Genomic DNA, 20,993 nt, shown 5'->3' on the forward strand with positions numbered 1-20,993 from the left:
ATGTTATTTCCTGATAAAGGAAGTGGGGGAGAAAAAGAAAAGACTGAGAAAATGATGAAGGGGATGCACTTCCAGGGACTGCTATACATAGGGAGTTCTATCCTGTAGGTGTGGCTGATATACTGAAGGTTGGTTCATTCTGCAAATTTTATGTTCTAAGTTTTTATTTTTGTGATGTGAGATTTTTGGTATATTGTTGACCCTAACAGACAAGAACAACCGATGCCTTTTCTTACTACTGGATGGTTTTGGCTTGATGATTCAAATGACTACATAATGATATCTACTATGTTACTTAGAAAATTATATCTAATGTCAGATCAGTTAAATCTAATTCCTTTTAATGACCAGAACACATTATCGTTTATTACTTGAATATAAAGCTTGTGTTATAATATTTGCAATCAGATTCTGTGAGCTTGAAGGCCTTGGAGAAGAATCATAAAAGATACTCCTAGAATTTGGGTTAAGCTGAGGGATGCCCACCACTGATAACCATTATTCAGGCCATATTAATATCCAATGTGGAACTCTTAGGAATAAAGAAGATAAATAGTGAATAATTGCAATCTTGATTCTAAAATTCTAGATGTTTCTTTATGCAATCCAAAACTAATTTAGTGATGTTTCTGATTGTTTAAGTTCTATGAATCTGATACTATCAATTGACTATTAACCTTCTAAACACTACAAATGCGATCCACCGCCAAAGGTTACGGTTTTCATTTCTCAAATCAGTATTAGCTTACAGAGTAAATGATTAGCCATTTATTTAAGGAACATGTTGGGAACTCATTTTGTTATACTTCACAGGTTATTCGAATTTATGTTGGATTAGCTACTGTTGGTGTCTTCACTATATGGTATACACATGGTTCCCTTTTGGGAATTGACCTCGGTGGGGATGGACGTACTCTTGTAACTTACTCTCAGCTGGCCAACTAGGGTCAATGATCCTCTTGGAATAATTTCAGTGCAGCTCCCTTAACCGCTGGTTCTAGAGTCATCTATTTTGACGACAACCCATGTGACTACTTCCATACCGGTAAAGTCAAAGCTATGACATTGTCCCCCTCCGTGTTGGTAGCCATTGAAACGTTCAATTCTCTCAATGCTCTGTCTAAAGATGGAAGCCTTTTGACAATGCCCCGTGGGTGAACCCTTGGCTTCTTTTGGCAATGTCCATATCATTTGGGCTGCACTTTTTTATCTTGTATGTGTCATTCTTAGCTCAAGTATTTAGCATTGTGCCCCTGAGCTTTAATGAGTGGCTTTTGGTTTTGGCGGTTGCGTTGCCGGTTATTTTAATTGACGCGGTTCTGAAATTCGTTGGGAGATGTACAAGAGGGTCTGCAAGAAGATCAAAGCAAAAATGAGAGTAGACAACTTACAATAGTCTTAGAAATTGATCAGTCCTTGAATAGTTTGAAAGTTGTTATCCTTAGACTGAAGAGGTGACCTCAACACCAATTAATTTTAGAAGTACAATTTTAGGCCTCCATGTAGTCATCAGCCCATTTTATAATGAGGGATGATTTGCATATGGTTAGTATATTTTTTTTGTTTATTTATCATCTTTTTGTTTTTGTTCTTTGAACCTTTCAGGAATTTCAAAAGGAAGGAAAAAACCTTTTATTAGTTTTTCACATTTGGCTTCCCAAAAAAGCATAATCAGCCTCTGATTATTTTTTGTTTGGTTTATTTTCTGATGCGTACGTAGTCCTCATGAACTTTAGAAATCGTAAGATGGATGATTTTGTTTGGTTTCACATTATGTTTGAACTTCAATTTGATAGTCTTAACATTCGGAGAGTGATGGATTGATTGAAACATTTGTTTGAATCCGTGCAATGGTGGTTGTTCCAAACTTAAATTCAAACAGATCACCCTCCCAAAATAAAACACAAACATTAATCTTTAGTCATTATTACGTATCCAACATGACACTCTATTTTAAAAACGGGTATAGTACTCCTACACTCATATTATTACATTTAACAACTTTTCCTTTTTAAAATTATTATTAATACTATATATAGTATTCATATACTCTTTTCATATACTATTCCAAAAAATGATCATTAAAGGTTAATACATTTTCCCTCTTTTTATGTAAGGATTATTTTGAATTTTTTTAACATTTTTTGTGATAATATATATAAACTTGAAATATATATTATTAATGTAAAACAATTTTGATAAAAATATTTATTTTTTATTTTAAAAATAATAAATTTTTTTGGTAAAACAATTTTGTTTTTTTATTTACACTTTTATTACATTTTGAAAACAAAAGTGTGCTTAACACACCAGTACCCGTGCGAACGCACGGGTAACACACCAGTACCGTCTGAATGCACGGGTATTCATACTAGAATTCGTGCAAATCCATGAGTTATTTTATCTTTTTAACAATTACAGAAAATAAAAGTAAATATATTTAAAATAATGTATGAATCCAAACAGAGGAAAAATGTGTTGTTTTTGAATTATTTATGTTACTAATAGTTTTGTTTTGACCTTTTTTTAATTTAAGATACAATATTTTTAAAAATTGCGCGTAATACAGTTGATAAAAATATTGAATATTAATGGGAACATGAAGTTATTGCGCAAACAATTAAATATTAACGGGAACATGAAGTTACTAATTATTAAAATATTGAATATTAACGGGAACATTAAGTTATTGATCAAACTATTGAATATTAACGGAAATATGAAGTTACTAATCAAAATATTAAATATTAACGGGAACAAGAAGTTAGTGATCAAAATTTATAATATTAACGAAAATATTAAATTGCTGATCAAAATATTGAATATTAACGGAAACATGAAGTTACTGATCAAAATATATTTAATGATAAAAATATTGAATAGTAATAAAACAACTTTATTATTGATTTAAATATTTTTGACAATAATTCTAAATCGAAAATACTCTTTTAAAATAATTTCATTTTATTTTTATTATATTTTGGGAACAAGTACGTTAATCAATCTTTCTTCTTTCATATAATTTTTATTTTACTATACTATTTAATTTTTTATACAAAATAAACAATTTAAAACAAATGAGCGTACCACACCGGTACCCGTGCGAACGCACGGGTATCCCGCTAGTTTAAGAATACAATTGATAAATATACTAAAAACCTAGGAGGCACAATATAGTACATATTTAGTTACACGTGTTTCTGACCACGTTAACGAACGTTAAATTCAGTGAATATACTGAAAACATTGTATACAACTCTGTCTCTGTCATCCCACCTTAACATCTCTATAATCTCATCTTCTTATTCTTTCTCTACCACAAAGATCCAAATCCCAAATCCATCTCTTTATTTTTTTACCTTTTATATCACAAAATTTTGAATATAAATTCACAGCACAATCAAAACAAATTCACTCAATAATCTATAGATACAGTAGATAACAACTTTCAAAGATATGGCAGAGACCAAAACCCCTCCAGTGATGAAGATCAAACCAAATTCCCAAATTACCCCTTCCAAGCCTAAGACTACTGACTCTTCATCTCTCAGTAAGAGTCTCCCCAGCTCAAATAAGATGAAATCTTTCACCACTGTCACTAAATCTGAGGTATCATCAATTCAATTTTGGGATTCAATTGTAATAATTAATATTTAATTATACTTAGGGTTTGTTAACTTTATGTTTTTATCCTTTTGTTGATAGTTAGGGTTAATAATTCTGTGATTTTTATGCTTTCTTGAGGGTTAATCATGCAACAGTTATTATCTCTATTAAATGTGTTAATTAATGATCATATATGTTAGATATAGTTGGTGATTTGTGAGATATATAGTTGGATTTTGTTAATGGTGGTGATAAGTTGGTTAGTATTAGTTGGGAATTTGTTAGTTTTGTTAAAATGAAAATTCTGTTTTGTATAAACTTTATAGGTTAAATCAAAACCGACAACAATGTCGTCGTCATCAACCAAAACAACGACCACGACAAAGACGACGAAGAGGAAAACTACTACCACCAAAGTGAGAGAAAGGAAAGTGTATAATTTGCCTGGCCAAAAACACGATCCACCTCAAGAGGTTCATAATTTTTCACAGTGTGTTCAGGAAATTTACAATTCGATGTTTGTATCAAAAGATTGACTTGGAGTAATACATGATGTTTGTTCATAATGATTATATCTTATGTTTGCAGAAAGAACCCTTGAGGATTTTCTATGAGTCGTTGTCGAAACAGATACCAACAAGTGAAATTGCAGAATTTTGGTGAGTTTCCTTCCAAATTTTGCAGTTGTTAACCATCTATGTCTTTCGTTATATTCAGATCTTCGTGTTAAATTTGGTTGATGAGAAAGAAAATAAATGCTCATAGTTTAGGATCTAGCAATGCATGATATTAGATTTTGTTCCAAATTGAAACTCGGTAAAAAAAATGTCGAAAACTGATATCAGATTATTGCGTTATTTAGAGGTATAATAGTAGAGTTGAAATTCTCAATGTTTCTTATCCAATGCAGGTTAATGGAGCATGGATTATTGTCTTCTGAAAGAGCTAAGAAAGCATTGGAAAAGAAGCAAAGAAAGCAAAAGGAGCTTCGTAGCGGAACTCCGCTTAAGTCGTCATCAAAGCCACCAACTAAAACCGCATCTTCACAGAAGCCGCAGCCAAGACCAAATAATATTGGATCTACAGAGAGGCCGCAGCCGAGACCAAATAATATTGGATCTACAGAGTGGCCGCAGCCCAGACCAAATAATATTGGATCTACAGAGAAGCCGCGACAGAAATCAAGTAATGGCGACATTAAAGCCAAGAGGAAAATCGACAGTGACAGTGATGAGGACGATGATTTCATTTTAAGTCATAAAAGAAGAAGAGTGTAAGAAGAAAAGCCTCACAATTTTTATTTAATAAAGGTTATAAGAAGAAGAAGAAAGGAATTATGGGGAGGGGAGGCAAAAATTCTGCAGAAAACCCTCATTTGATATGTGTATTAACCACTTTTGGTATCTATTTTAAATTTTTGTAAATAAATAATATTGAAATATAATTTAAATAGGAAATAAAAATTATTATCATATATAATTTAGAATGTATATATATATATATATATATATATATATATATATATATATATATATATATATATATATATATATATATATAGTAGCCGTCTACTCATGCGATGCACGGATAAATATTATCGATAAATATTAATTTAATAGTTAAATTTTATTTTAAAAAATCAATTATATTCTTAACAACAATAAAAAGCATAATAATAATAATAAAATTTATAAAATGTGAAAAATAGTGTTGTTGTTGTATTGTATGTATGTAGTGGTAGAAACAATAATAAAATAAATAAATACAGAATTAATGGATGAGCATTACCACCACGTTATGATTTTTGTTATTAATTAAATTTTTTAATTATAAATATTAAGATTAGAAAAAACTTTACTTTAACATTTAATATTTAATTTGTAATGCCATACAAATCATCTAATATCATTAATATAATTAAAAAACTTATATAAATCAAATAATTAGACAATTTGACACATCACTATATTTTTTAGGGTTTAAAGGTGATGCACTGACAGTGTAAAAAAGTTTTACACTGTCATCCAATGAGAATATATCATTCTGCCATGTCATCTCAGTAATTTAAAAATAACAGTATGACTTGGTAGGATACATGGTCGTGATTGGTTGACAGTGTAAAACTTTTTTACACTGTCAGTGCATCACCCCTTTTCTCTATTTTTTATAACAATTATCCAAAATTTCTTAAAATATTTATCATAATGTAATCTTTAAAAATTTGTACCTATAAAATAAACATAACTAAAAGTTAACGAACAATAATGAAATAACAAATAAAAAATAGGAATTAAAATAAGAGTTTAAAGATAGTGCACTGTCAGTGTAAAACAGTTTTACACATACAACCAATCAAAATGCTTTAATTTGCCATATAATTTCAATTTCTTAAAATTTAAAATAGAATTTATTCTGATGCATGTCTCTCATTGGTTGACAGTGTAAAGTATTTTACACTGTCAGTGCATTTCCTTTTTTCTCTTAAAATAATAAAGATTGAAACAATAATAATGAATTTAATACACTTTTTTTCTAAATATTTTTTAAATTGGAAACATAAAAAATATTATATGATTTTTCAATGTCTCTTATCTTAAAAAAAAAAGTACACATTAATAAGTAATATTAGTAATATATATATATATATATATATATATATATATATATATATATATATATATATATATATATATATATATATATATATATATATATATATATATATATATATATATATATATATATATATATATATATATATATATATATATATCAACAATAAAAATAGTAAAAGAAATAAAAGAATTATACGGGACAATACAAATTCATCTCAAAACTAACTATATTTAACATTATAATTTCTTCAACACAATTTATGCTAAAATTCTATCTATTATTTTAATTAAATTATTAACTAATTAATAGAAAAATATTTGACGAATTTTTTTATAAAACATTATAAAATTATAATTTAGTATATATAAATACATTAATAATAGTTTTCAATAAAAGAATGTGGGAGTTAAGAATAGTTTTCAATTTTTGGTAGAAAATTTTGTTTAGAATAAAAGAACGTGGGAGTTAATAATTGTTTTCAATTAACTAAAACTAAAAAAGGAAAATGATTTGTGATTTTATGATGATTTGGAATATAGCAATGGTTTATTATTATTATTATTATTATTATTATCATTATTATTATTATTATTATGATGATTTGTTATTGGTGGAAAATTTTGTGGGAAACTTTTGCGGGGAAGAAGTTGTTAGATTATAATTTAGTATATGAGATTTATAAAATAGAAAACATAATTTTTTTATTTCATAATCAATAATTCAATTGACAATTAATTTCACACATCAATTAAATTACATAAATTAATGTGAATTATTTTATCTTTCCTAAAAATTATGCTTACCATTATCATAAAATATAAAATAAAAACATTATTAAAGAGTGATGTAAATAATATTCTCTTTATTTCTAAATAAATCTTATATTAATAAATTGTTTAAAAATAATTGTCATTGACCATTGTAATAAATCTTCCGAATGCAATGCGTTTGCGGAATTCATTGACCATTGTAATTTGATTGACGTCCCATATAAAGGTAAAAGCTATACTTGGTATAGTGGGGATGGGCGCTCTATGAGTAGATTAGATCGGTTTCTCGTGGCGGATTCCGTTATCAACAAGTGGGGGGGTGGTTGGTCAACGGATTTGTTCGCGGGATATTTCCGACCATTGTCCTATTTGGCTTGTCAAGGATAACGAAGATTGGGGGCCGAAATCTTTTAAAATCAACAATGAATGGTTCGCTTTCAAGTCGTTCATTCCTTTTGTTGAAAAATCTTGGAAGGAAATAGCTATTGAAGGAAGGAGTGATTTTGTCCTAAAGGAGAAGTTTCGTATTCTCAAAGAGAGACTAAGGTGGTGGAATAGAGAGATTTTCGGGAGGATTGATTTAGAGGTGGAAGAAGAGGTGACGGAGATGAACAAGAGAGACTCTTTGTTAGAAGTGGTTGATGAAGGAGATTCGATTAATATTATCAAAGGTAGGAAAGAGGCTTCAAATCGGTTTTGGATGAACTTGAGGATCAAAGAGAATATGCTCATCCAAAAGTCAAGATTAACGTGGCTCAATGAAGGAGATTCTAATAGCGGTTTTTTTCATAAGGCGATGAAAGACAGGAGAAGGCATAATCACATAGGCCCCATTATCTCTTCTAGGGGTTTGTTAGAATCGGTCAATGAGGTCAAGGAGGAAGTCTTTTCTTACTTCGCTTGTAAATTTGAGGAGACGGATCGGAATAGGCCTTCTTTGGAAGGCATTCCTTTTAGAAGCATTAGCATGGAGGAAAGATCTTTTCTTGAAGCTCCGTTTGAGGAAAGTGAGATCAAGGAGGCGGTATGGGGTTGTGGTGGTTCTAAAAGCCCGGGCCCGGACGATTTCTCTTTTCTTTTCATCAAGAAATGTTGGTACATCATCAAAGAAGATTTCATTAGGTTCTTTAATGGATTTCATTCCGGGGGGTCTTATCAAAGGCGGTGGTGTCTTCTTTTTTGTCTTTGATACCTAAATCTTCTAGTCCGCTTGGCTTGGATGATTATAGACCCATATGTCTTATCGGGTGCATGTACAAAGCTTTATCAAAATTATTGGCGGGAAGGTTGAAAGGTGTGTTGAATTCCATTATTTCTTCTAACCAAAGCCGTTTGTTCCGGGGAGACATCTTCTCGAAGGTGTTTTGATAGCTAATGAAGTGGTAGACTATGCTCATAAGGAAGGTAGGAGTTGTTTTCTTTTTAAAGTTGACTTCGAGAAGGCCTACGACAAGGTGAATTGGAATTTTCTAAGGTTCTTGTTAAAGGAAATGGGTTTTGGGGAGACGTGGATGAGATGGATGGAACTTCTTGTTTTTCAAAGTAAAATGTCGGTTCTTGTCAACGGTAGTCCGACTAAGGAATTTACGGTGGAGCGTGGTTTGAGACAAGGAGATCCTCTTTCTCCGTTTCTTTTTGTCATTGTGGCGGAAGGGCTCACGACGTTAGTTAAGAAAGCAATTGCCATAGGAGATTACGAAGGATTTAACATTAATGGAAAATGCGAGGTCAACGTTCTTCAATTCGCGGATGATACTTTATTGATTGGGGAAGGTAATTGGAAGCAAGTGTGGGCCATTAAGACGATTTTGAAGGCTTTCGAATTAGTTTCCGGTCTCGGCATCAACCATCACAAAAGTAAATTGGTAGGAATTAACGTCACTAACAATCTTTTAGAAGCGGCTTCTTCTCTTTTGGCTTGTAAGGTGGAAGGAAAAGTCTTTTCTTTTCTAGGTATCCGTGTTGGTTCGAATCCTAGGAGGATTTCGACTTGAAATTCGCTTTTGGAGAAACTTAAGAAGCGTTTATTAAGTTGGAAAAATCGTTTTCTCAACTTTGGAGGGAGGATTACTCTCATCAAGTCTATACTTTGTTCTCTATCCATTTTCACCATGTCCTTTTTTAGGATGCCGGTGAAGATTGTTAAAGAGATTTCTAAACTCCAAAGTAGATTTTTGTGGGGAGGTTCGGAGGAGAGAAGAAAGATCCATTGGGTGGGGTGGAATGATATTTGCTTACCAATTGAAAAGGGAGGATTAGGTGTTAAAAAGATTGATGATTTTAATTTTGCTCTCCTCGACAAATGGAGATGGAGGATCCTTCAAGGATCGGACTCTATTTGGTACAATCTCTTGTGTGCTAGGTATGGTGACATTTGTTTGCAAATTACCAATGGTGGAGACTTTGTCCCGAATAGCTCTTCTCAATCTATTTGGTGGAAAGATATTTTATCTTTAGGGAAGGAACCATCAAAGGATGCCATAATCAACAATTGCAAATTCAAGGTTAGTAATGGATTTAATACCTCCTTTTGGCATTCTAAATGACTTCTTGATTCATCTTTAAAACTCGCTTTTCCCTCGCTCCATGAGGTGTCACTTCTAAAGAATGTTTCGGTTGCTTGTATGGGAGGGTGGAGAGATGGTTTATGGCATTGGGGGAATTTCGGAATCACCGATACAGTGGCTGGGAGCTCTGCTCCGCTTGTTGTACCGCCGCTGTATGCTGTCCCGCCGACGTTGCCGGATGCTGCTGCTAATTCCTTGCATTCCGGGGCTGTTTCGGATTCTTTTTTGCAGCAGCTGATGGCGCATACTGCTGCTGCCAGTTGCAGCCAGTCGGGGCGAGATTATGTCGTTTGGGAGTTAGGTAATGATGCAGAATTTTCTGTTAAATCATGTTACAATTTCTATGCTGGTTTTTGGTATCCTTTTGGTCCGAACAATTTGTATGATGAAGCTTTAAAGCTTGTGTGGAGGATGCAAGTTCCGTTCAAGACTAAAGCGTTCGGTTGGAGACTTTTAATCAACAAGTTACCAACAAGGGACCTTTTGAAGATTAGAGGTATGATTTTTTTGGATGATTCGGTTAAGTGTGCTTTTTGCAATTCCGCGCATGAAACTTTGGAACATCTTTTTTTCAAGTGTTATGTTGTTAAGTTAATTTGGAGGGATATAGCGGAGTGGATTGGTTTGTCGGACGTAACGGAGGAAGACCGAAAGGGAAGTTTCATGCTTTGGTACAAATTTTGTAAAAACATGAAAATGAAGGAGGGGAGACTTAGTTGCATTTGGTTGGCTATAACGTGGAGCATTTGGATTGTTAGAAACGGTATTATTTTTCGGAAAGATTCTTGGAGCGTTCTTAATACGGTTTGGTCTATTAAGGCGTTGGTGTGGAGATGGTCTTTCATGGGGGAGATTACTCATCCCAATTGCAATTTCTACGATTTTTGTAAGGAACCGTTGTTTTTTCTACCGTAGGTTCAATTGGTCTGTAATTTCTTTTGTCGAGTTTTATCTCGTACTCTTGTGTAACACGTTTTGAGAACCCTTAGTTCTCCTTATTAATATATCTTGCTTACAAAATATATATATATATATATATATATATATATGGGTTAAATAGTGTTCACCCCCCTGCCAAATAAGCGAGATTCGGTTTTCCCCCTTATTAAAAAAAAAATTAAAAATTAAGATGCAAATGCTAAGATTCGAACCGCTCCTCTAATGGTAAAATAGCACAACACCAACCACTGGGCCATGAAACCTTTCTTGTTTAATATGTTCATTAATATTTATTTATTACTGAATTTATTTACTTTATTTAAATAAACATATATATAAACATATATTAATAATAAAGTATATTAATAATAAATATAAAAAAATGTAATATATAAAAAATGTAACATATATATATATATTACTTTTTTTCAATTTACATTTTTTTAATAATTTTATTTAATTTAAGTTTCTTTAATAAATTTTTTTAATTTACGTTTTTTTAATAAATTTTTTTAATTTACGTTTTTTAATAATTTTATTTAGTTTTTTAATAATTATATAAATGTATTATTTAGTAATTAATATAAACATTTTTTTTAATAATTTTAATAAACGATTTTAATTTTTTTATTGGAAACGTTATATAATTATATAAATATAAAAGGTTATTATAAACTTTTTTTAATAATTTATATAAACTTTTTTTTAATATAAACGTTATATAAATTTATATTTTAATGATTTATATAAACTTTTTTTAATAATTGTAATAAACCTTTTTAATTTACGTTGAATAATTTTAACGTTTTTTTTTAAATTTATTTAAATTTTTTTTAAAAAAGCTGTACATATTTATTAAAAAAACGTTTATTAAAAAAATTAAAAACGTTAATTATAAACTTTATTAAAAAAACATTTTAATTAACATTTATATATATTATATTATATAATTATAAGAAAAAACTTAAAATATTTAATTTACGTTTTTTTATAATTATTTAACATACAGTTTTTTTAAGTATATATGTACAGCTTTAAATTATACAATTAAACTCAGCTTTAAATATAGTTTAATAGGAGCAATGTTATTTCAATTAAAACGAATTGGCTTAGTGGTTTGGGGGTTGGTGTATGTCCATGTGCTCATGGGAGACAATTTTTTTAGAGTTATTAAGCATAATATTCAATAAGCAAGCCACGTCAGCAACCAAACAAGGATAATGGCGCTCCGTCAATTACACGGGTTTCTGACCACCGTCAATTAACGTTAAATTCAGTGAATAACTGAATATACTGAAAACATTGTATACTACTCTGTCTCTTTCATCCCCTCCTTAAAATCTCTGTTATCTCATCTTCTTAATCTTTCTCTACCACCAAGATCCAACTCCCAAATACATCTCTTTAATTTTTTTACCTTTTATATCCACAAAATTTTGATTATAAATTCCCAACACAATCAAAACAAATTCACTCAATAACCTACAGATACAGTAGATAACAACTTTCAAAGACATGGCAGAGACCAAAACCACTCCAGTGATGAAGATCAAACCAAATTCCCAAATTACCCCTTCCAAGCCTAAGATTACTGACTCTTCATCTCTCAGTAAGAGTCTCCCCAGCTCAAATAAGATGAAAGTATTAACAGAATAAACAACTTTCCCTTTGTAGTATATCTATTAGTTATATTTAGATGGTTCTTCACATTGGGCCTTAAGGGTCTTTTTATGTAAATAGAGGCCCAACCTTCTCTTATATAAGGTGGACCATTCTATACTCTTGTACACATAACAGTAATAATAATTATTTCTTATTCATACATTGAAATGATCCAACAGCCCAATATTCAATTTCTTGGGTTGTAATATGGTATCAAGAGACCACAACCCATTTCTTTGAAATTCCTTTCTTTCCTTCCTTTTTCTTCCCGCGCATCACCTTCTTCATCTCTCTGCATATTCCTTCATCTCTCTTCACATACACAACACACTCAACAATGGCAGACGCCGATTCAGACACAGAAAGCTCCGTCAAAAACGACTCACCCAAGGCACCTCCATCAACAGATCCCACCCTCAATCCAAGAAACCCGTATTACGTTCATCCCGGTGAGAATCCCGGCGCAATACTCATCGCACCACCATTAGATGACCACAACTACCATAACTGGAGCAGATCTATGCGACGCGCCCTCACATCAAAGAACAAGATTGGCTTCATCAATGGCTCTCTTCCGAAACCGGCTTCCACAGACCCCAATCTTGATGTTTGGGAACGAGCAAATAGCATGGTCATCTCTTGGATCAATCGCACTTTGTCACCTCACATCGCACAAAGCACCATCTGTTTCGATTCGGCATTCGAATTGTGGACAGATCTTCAAGAACGATTCACCAAAGGGAATCACTTCCGTTTTTCAGATCTCCTTCGCGACCTGCATTCAATCAAACAAGGTGAACGTTCCCTATCTCAATATTTCATTGACATCAAGATCATATGGGACGAACTCGAAGCACTTCGCCCAATCCCTATTTGCGTATGCACAAATCCTTGCACCTGTAATCTTTCCAAATCAGTGCATCAATACAAGCATATGGAATATGTTGCTTGCTTCCTCAAAGGATTGAACGACACCTACAACAATGTTCGCACACAAATTCTGCTTCTGGATCCTATGCCCAGCATTAGTCGCGTTTATTCCTTGATCGTTCAACAAGATGTCAATTCCAACACACCAACCATCCTCGCTGCCAATTCCAATCCTTCAATTGGTCGCGGCAGAGGACGTGGAAACCCTAAAGCTTCCATGGTTTGTACCAACTGCAAGAAGACAAATCACACGGTTGAAACATGCTACTTCAAACATGGCTTCCCTCCGGGTTACCGCAACAAAAATCCAAGGAAAGAAGGTACAGAAGCCAACACTACGCCACCAATGGAGAAACTGCACAACATATCCAAAGAAGAATACCAACATTTAATCCAACTATTACAACAAACAAGAAAAGAGTCTACTTCTACAAAACCTGATTCCTCTACTGCTCAGGACAACCACATTGTCTCAGGTATGATTCAAACAGGTAGTAACTTAAACTCTCCTAATACATGGATACTTGATTATGGAGCCTCAGACCATGTATGTCCCCATATCCAATGTTTTGCCAATATATATGCTATTACACCTGTGAACATATTTCTCCCAAATGGACAATGCATAACAGCCAAATTCTCTGGCTCTATTTTACTTGCTAACTGTATTCAGCTTCATCATGTTTTCTACATCCCTGAATTTTCATTTAGCCTTATCTCTATTTCCAAACTATGCCATAATTCACCCTTTAGAATCACCTTCTCACACAATTCCTGTTCCATACAGGATGTGTCTACAAAGAAGATGATTGGTCATGTGAACCTTCATAAGAATCTCTACATTCTTCATCAAGAAGCTTCACATCACCCTACTTGTAATCACCTTAACACCCTTTGTAATATTGATACTTCTAACACTTCATTAGATTTATGGCACCAAAGATTAGGCCATCCATCCAATGATGTTCTTCACCACATGTCTAAAGAATTTTCTGATATATCTTTCAATAAAAATTCTGCTTGTCACACTTGTCACTTAGCTAAACAGTGCAGACTTCCTTTCCCCATAAGTCATTCTATTAGTTCTAAAATTTTTGATCTTGCTCACATGGATATATGGGGACCTATTGCTATACAATCTCTAGATGGCTATCAATACTTTCTTACTATAGTTGATGATTATAGTAGATACACATGGACTTTTTTAATGTACACAAAAGCTGAAACAAGAAAACATGTCAAAAACTTTATCATTTACTGCAAAAATCACTTCTCATGCAATATTAAAACAATTAGAACTGACAATGGTATTGAATTCCTTATGCATGATTTTTATGCTTCACTTGGTATTGTTCATCAAACATCTTGCATTGAAACACCACAACAAAATGCCACTGTTGAAAGAAAGCACAGACACCTATTAAATGTCACAAGATCCTTACTTTTTCAAGCTAATTTGCCTAAATGCTTCTGGTCCTTTTCTCTGTGTCATGCCACATACCTTATTAACAGGTTATGCAGCCCTACCATAAACAATGAGACACCCTTTTTTAGGCTATTCAAAACACCTCCCACCTTCAACAACCTTAAAACCTTTGGCTGTTTGACCTATGCCTCCACAATTCATAGACACAGAGACAAACTAGACCCCAGAGCAACCAAATGCATCTTCCTTGGCTTCCCCACAGGTACAAAGGGTTACCTCACCTTTGAACTTACCACCAGACGACTTCTCATTTCTAGGAACTGCCATTTTTATGAAACTGTTTTCCCATACACCACCACGAATCCTCCACCATCCTATAATGACCTCAATTCTGCTCATGACCCTACAAACACAACTCCCTTCTTATTTGATCTACCTCCATCCCTTGATCATAATCCACAAAGCCTACAAACAGATTCATACAACACTCCAACCAACATTAACCCCACCAACCAACCCACTACACCTAACCTGGACCATCCTACCACAAACTTAGACATTACCAACAACCAATCCACTAACATTACTAGTAATACCTCTACCAATTCTGAACATAATAACATACAACAATTACCCCCTAGACAATCCTCTAGAACCAAAACCACACCTGCATACCTTAAGGATTTTATCTGTAATACATATCAAATATCTTCTACTCCCATTTATGACATTTCCAATTATGTTTCATATGATAAATTGTCTACTGCTTTTCATTCTTTTATTTCTGCCATCACTACCACCAAAGATCCCATGACATACAAAGCAGCCAGCCAACATCCTCATTGGATTAAAGCAATGAAGGATGAATTACTGGCCCTCACAAACAACAATACATGGCATTTCACAACACTGCCAACAGGTAAGAAACCCATTGGCTGCAAATGGGTATTTAAGACCAAGCACAACTCTGATGGTACATTAGAAAGGCACAAGGCCAGGTTAGTGGCCAAAGGATTCACACAAGTAGAAGGTATAGATTTCTTTGATACTTTTTCTCCTGTCGCCAAGTTAACCACTGTAAGACTTCTTTTAGCCCTAGCATCTTCTTTAAATTTGCATTTATTTCAATTAGATGTACACAATGCCTTCCTCCATGGAGATTTGGATGAGGAGGTTTACATGTCATTGCCTCCAGGCATCACTCCCTCCTATCCAAACCAGCAGACAATGGTTTGAGAAATTATCTCAAGTTCTTTTGTCAAATAATTTCCACCAATGTGCTGCTGATCATTCCCTATTTATCCATAAATCCAAACATACATTTACAGCTTTACTAATTTATGTCGATGATTTAATCCTTGTAGGTAACAACATGGACATCATCAACTCCACCAAATCAACATTAAAGCATCACTTCCATATAAAGGACCTTGGCAAGCTGAAATACTTCTTAGGACTGGAAATCGCACGAAGCTCTGCAGGAATCAATATCTGCCAACGCAAGTACACACTAGATTTGCTCTCTAGCACTAGATTATTAGCATGTAAGCCAGCCTCAACACCAATGACAAGAGACACCAGACTCAAAACCAATGAAGGAACACCATTACAAAATCCAACTTCATACAGAAGACTTGTTGGACAGCTCATTTACCTACTCAACACTCGCCCAGATATCTCTTACTCTGTACAACAGCTGAGCCAACATATGAGTGCACCCATTGATCTTCATTACAATGCAGCCCTTCGCGTGCTCCGCTACCTCAAGACAATCCCGCTCAAGGCCTTTTTTACCCCAGCAAATCTTCCATACAACTGAAAGCCTTTTCTGATTCCGATTGGGCAACTTGCCCAGACACACGAAAATCAGTTACTGGCTACTGCATATACCTTGGAGAATCATTAATATCATGGAAATCGAAAAAGCAACCAACAGTTTCTCGCAGCTCTACCGAGGCAGAATACCGTGCAATGGCTTCCACGGTTTGTGAACTACAATGGCTAACAAATATCATGAATCAACTTCCCATCACCACCAAAACACCAGCCCTACTATACTGTGACAACGCTTCCGCAAGACACATCGCTACAAACTCCTCCTTCCACGAAAGAACCAAACACATCGACCTAGATTGTCACCTTGTCCGTGAAAAACTGCGCAACGGTCTATTCCATCTTCTACCTGTCTCATCTTCACAACAACTAGCTGACGTTTTCACCAAACCGTTGGACTTGCAACCTTTTCTTTCTAACATCTCTAAGCTTGGACTTCACTCTATATATCTTCCAGCTTATGGGGGGTATTAACAGAATAAACAACTTTCCCTTTGTAGTATATCTATTAGTTATATTTAGATGGTTCTTCACATTGGGCCTTAAGGGTCTTTTTATGTAAATAGAGGCCCAACCTTCTCTTATATAAGGTGGACCATTCTATACTCTTGTACACATAACAGTAATAATAATCATTTCTTATTCATACATTGAAATGATCCAACAGCCCAATATTCAATTTCTTGGGTTGTAATAGAAAGCTGTCACCACTGTCACTAAATCTGAGGTATCACCAATTCAATTTTGGGATTCAATTGTAATAATTGATATTGAATTATACTTAGGGTTTATTGATTTTATGTTTTTATCCTTTGTTGAGAGTTAAGGTTCATAATTATGTGATTTTTATGCTATCTTGAGGGTTAGGGTTCATAATCATATAATCATGCAACAGTTATTAATTATTATCTCTATTAATTGTGTTAGTTAATGATAATATATGTTAGATATAGTTGGTGATTTGTTAGATATTAAATTTTTGTCAATGGTGGTGATAAGTTGGTTGGTATTAGTTGAGAATTAGTTAGATTTTTTAGTTTCAGTTTAGAATGACAATTCTGTTTTGTATGAATTTGATAGGTTAATTCAAAACCGACAACAATTTCGTCGTCATCATCCAAAACAACAACAACGACAAAGACGACGAAGAGGAAGACTACTACCACCAAAGTGAGAGAGAGGAAAGTCTATAGTTTGCCTGGCCAGAAACACGATCCACCTCAAGAGGTTCGTAATTTTTCACAGTTTATTCCGGAAATTTAGAATTCAATCTTTGTATCGAGAGATCGATTCGGACTGATACATGATGTTTGTTCATAATCGCACCTTGTGTTTGCAGAAAGAACCCTTGAGGATTTTCTATGAGTCGTTGTCGAAACAGATACCGACAAGTGAAATGGCGGAATTTTGGTGAGTTTCCATCTGATATTGCTGTTGTTAACCATCTATTTCTTTCATTAGGTTCAGATCTTTGTGTTAAATTTGGTTGATGAGAAAGGAAATGAATGTTCATAAATTAGGATCTAGCAATGTTTGATTTCAGATTTTGTTCCAGTATGAAAATTCATAAAAAAACAGTCGAAAATTGAGATCAGATTATATGTACAGACAGTTGAAATTTTCAATGCTTCTTATCCCGTGCAGGTTAATGGAACATGGATTATTGTCTCCTGAAAGAGCTAAGAAAGCATTGGAAAAGAAGCAAAGAAAGCAAAAGGAGCTTCGTAGCAGAACTCCGGTTAAGTCGTCATCAAAGCCACCAACTAAAACCGCATCTTCACAGAAGCCGCAGCCGAGACCAAATAATACTGGATCTACAGAGAGGCCGCAGCCGAGACCAAATAATACTGGATCTACAGAGAAGCCACAGCCGAGGCCAAATAATACTGGATCTTCACAGAAGCCGCAACAGAAATCAAGTAATGGCGACATTAAAGCCAAGAGGAAAATCGACAGTGACAGCGATGACGAAGACGATGACGATTTCATTTTAAGTCATAAAAGAAGAAGAGTGTAAGAAGAAAAGCCTCACAATTTTTATTTAATAAAGGTTATAAAAAAGAAGAAGAAAGTTTCACAATTTTTATTTAATAAAGGTTATAAAAAAGAAGAAGAAAGTTTACAAGAACAAGATGTTCTGAAGTCAAATAAAGAAAAGCCGTAAACTCTGATGACTCAAACGCTTCAAGCACCAACAAGCTGCAACAATTACTCTGATGATCAGAAGATCCAATGTGCAATAGTCAAATGCAAAATCATTATGTAACGGTTGGAAATTAATTACAGCAGACATAATCTTCATTTTTGGAAACAAAATTAATCAGTATTTCATCAGGTTTCCAAAACGAGAATGGTTGTCTCTCAACGAATCTAAAAGTTCACGCTATATAAAGGAGACACCGTGAAAAAGAAAAACAACTAACGCACGCACGAATTCAAGAGCTCAAAATTCTTATTATCTTTTTAAGTTTATTCATAATTTTATTATGCTTAATTTTTGTGTAAACATCAAAGTTGTGATATAGTTTATTAGAAGCAATCTCTTAAACACAAAAGTTGTAATTGTATAAGTATTTTCTTGAGCAAACCGGGTTGTGGTTTGATCTCGAGAAGACGTCGACAATTGTCTTCGTGATTGTGTAATCATAATTTTGATTTAGTGGATTAAGACCTCGTAAGAGAGAGGCAAAATCATATTGACAGGGTGGACTGGAGTAGTTTGAGTTCAAACGAATGAGGATAACCAAATATGTTATATTTTTAATTAGTTTTTAAAAACCCAATCCAACCCTCTTATTGCTGTGTTTTTTCTTCAAACAATGTGCTGCTTTGAAAAAAAAAATCAAAAGATGAGAATGAAATATTTGGCCCTTTTATGATAATAGCTAAGGTAGGAGCAGTAGCCTACAAAGATATAATTAACAGAATCTGCTAAAACTCACGCAATTTTCCATGTGTCACAATTGAAGCCTTTTAGTGTCCAACGATCAATACATGCCACTACCATTAACTATGATGCCAGTAACATTAACTATGACAAATATTAGTCATATAGTACAGCCAACACATGTGATAAAGACAAGATGTGTGTCATGCAAGGCAATTCAATGAAGCAACAGGTTCTGATAAAGTGGGAAGGCACAATCAAACTTGAAGCTACTTCAGAAAACCTTGAAGATATTAAGCTCAATTACCCAACTTTAAACCTTGAGGACAAGGTTGTCTAGAATGAGGATGCTATTGTAATGAGACAAAATAATAAAATCATTCTAGAAGGTGTTAATGTTGAGTATATTTTGAGCATTGGCTAAAATTAGTTAAAAGTTAATTACTTAAGCTACAAGTTAGATATATAGTAGTTGTTGGTTACTGGTGAAACTGCCTAACTTAGAGTTTGTTGTAACTTGTAACTTATTTTCACATGTGAACTTCTACTCATATATATGTGGAAGCTGAGAATTGAATCACTTCATAATCAATATCATCTTTGTTTTCATCATGAAAACTCTTTATTACAATATGGTATTAGCAGATATTTTTTGATTTCCTAACTTCCGTATTTCATTCTCCTCTCCTCATAGTGATTTCGTTTTTCTTCTTAATCTTCTCTCTCCTTCCATGATTTCGTTCTTCCTCTTAATCTTATCCGAGTCATGACTCAATTCGAGCAAACAGAATGAAAAAGCACTTTTTTGGCCACTTTCATGAATTGAGTCACGACCTGAGTCAAAAGACACTAAATCAATTCACGACTTGATTCAAATAGAAAATAAAAAGGTACTAAATCAAGTCACGACCTGATTCGAGCAAACAAAATGAAAATGAAAAATTGAGCTACTTTTATAAATCAATTCATGAATTGATCCACCGTGCTTTGACTTTTAGTCAACTTATCAAAATGATGATGGGTTTCCTCTTTATGTGGAGAGAGAAAGAAGGAGAAACATTAACATTTATATAAAATGGAATTGAAAGTACGTGAGTATTTTTTGGTGTACTTGTAACACCCTTCTAAACCCCTGCGGCAATTAAATAAAAATTTCAGAGTAAACATGAAAACAAGAGTGCCACAATTCAAATTAAAAAAAAACAAACATCATACGTCTATGTCATGCATTCACTAAGGAAATTCAACACAATTCATAACTACTCATGTTAACACAGCGGAAAATCAGTTATACGGAATAGTTCAACATCTTTAGAAACTATATCCCACCAAAACTCAAATAAAACAAATATAGGCATAAACATAAACTCAAAATAATGTGTTCCCCAGTGTTACAATATCAGAGCATGACACCTGACGCTAACTAAACGCACTGACTCATGAGCTAATCCTCACCAAGTCGTAAAAGCCGCTATCCTCAATCTGAAAATGACAACATGTAAGGGTGAGACTCATCGCAATTAACAAATATTATTGCATCATAAATAATAACACATCATAGTTATATTAATCACCCAATTGTATTATATTCAGACAATTCCACAAATACACAACCAACGCGTCATCAATTCATAACACTGAAACACATTCAATCATGTTATGAAAATCATGCATATGAATGAACTGAAACTATGCATGTGGTACCAAACATCATCAATGGGAATAACCCACCGACTGATCCAACATCATCAAGATAC

General features: G+C 33.4%; 3 protein-coding genes and 1 long non-coding RNA gene across 6 annotated transcripts in view; all 4 read left to right on the forward strand.

Annotated features, from left to right (window-relative positions):
* The first annotated feature begins 5 nt into the window (after positions 1-5).
* Positions 6-1,646, forward strand: LOC131654765 (uncharacterized). Its single transcript, XR_009299567.1, has 2 exons — positions 6-128; positions 814-1,646. It is a non-coding gene; the product is annotated as an uncharacterized LOC131654765 (long non-coding RNA).
* Positions 1,647-3,272: 1,626 nt separating this feature from the next.
* On the forward strand, positions 3,273-5,056 carry LOC131660074 (uncharacterized). The gene is made up of 4 exons (XM_058929205.1): positions 3,273-3,609; positions 3,933-4,079; positions 4,195-4,265; positions 4,517-5,056. The coding sequence occupies exons 1-4, from the start codon at positions 3,457-3,459 to the stop codon at positions 4,881-4,883; spliced, it is 738 nt and encodes a 245-aa protein (XP_058785188.1). The 5' UTR covers positions 3,273-3,456; the 3' UTR covers positions 4,884-5,056.
* LOC131660072 (uncharacterized) overlaps positions 3,325-20,993 on the forward strand; it is a 39,921-nt gene continuing 22,252 nt past the window's right edge. Inside the window, exon 1 of the mRNA XM_058929201.1 lies at positions 3,325-3,359. The gene's annotated coding sequence lies outside the window, so the exon portion shown is untranslated. The remainder of the gene's footprint in view (positions 3,360-20,993) is intronic.
* On the forward strand, positions 11,814-19,043 carry LOC131660073 (uncharacterized). Of its 3 annotated transcripts, none has more exons than XM_058929202.1 (6): positions 11,814-12,135; positions 17,046-17,076; positions 17,430-17,576; positions 17,689-17,759; positions 17,994-18,362; positions 18,400-19,043. In XM_058929202.1, the coding sequence occupies exons 1-6, from the start codon at positions 12,014-12,016 to the stop codon at positions 18,404-18,406; spliced, it is 747 nt and encodes a 248-aa protein (XP_058785185.1). In that variant the 5' UTR covers positions 11,814-12,013; the 3' UTR covers positions 18,407-19,043. The 3 variants fall into 3 exon arrangements, with proteins under 3 accessions (XP_058785185.1, XP_058785186.1, XP_058785187.1); XM_058929203.1 differs by having other exon boundaries at positions 18,446-19,043; XM_058929204.1 differs by having other exon boundaries at positions 11,815-12,135; positions 17,994-18,399; positions 18,446-19,043.

Source organism: Vicia villosa, linkage group LG3 (genome assembly GCF_029867415.1).
Source record: "Vicia villosa cultivar HV-30 ecotype Madison, WI linkage group LG3, Vvil1.0, whole genome shotgun sequence".
In the NCBI taxonomy this organism is placed as follows: Eukaryota; Viridiplantae; Streptophyta; class Magnoliopsida; order Fabales; family Fabaceae; genus Vicia; species Vicia villosa.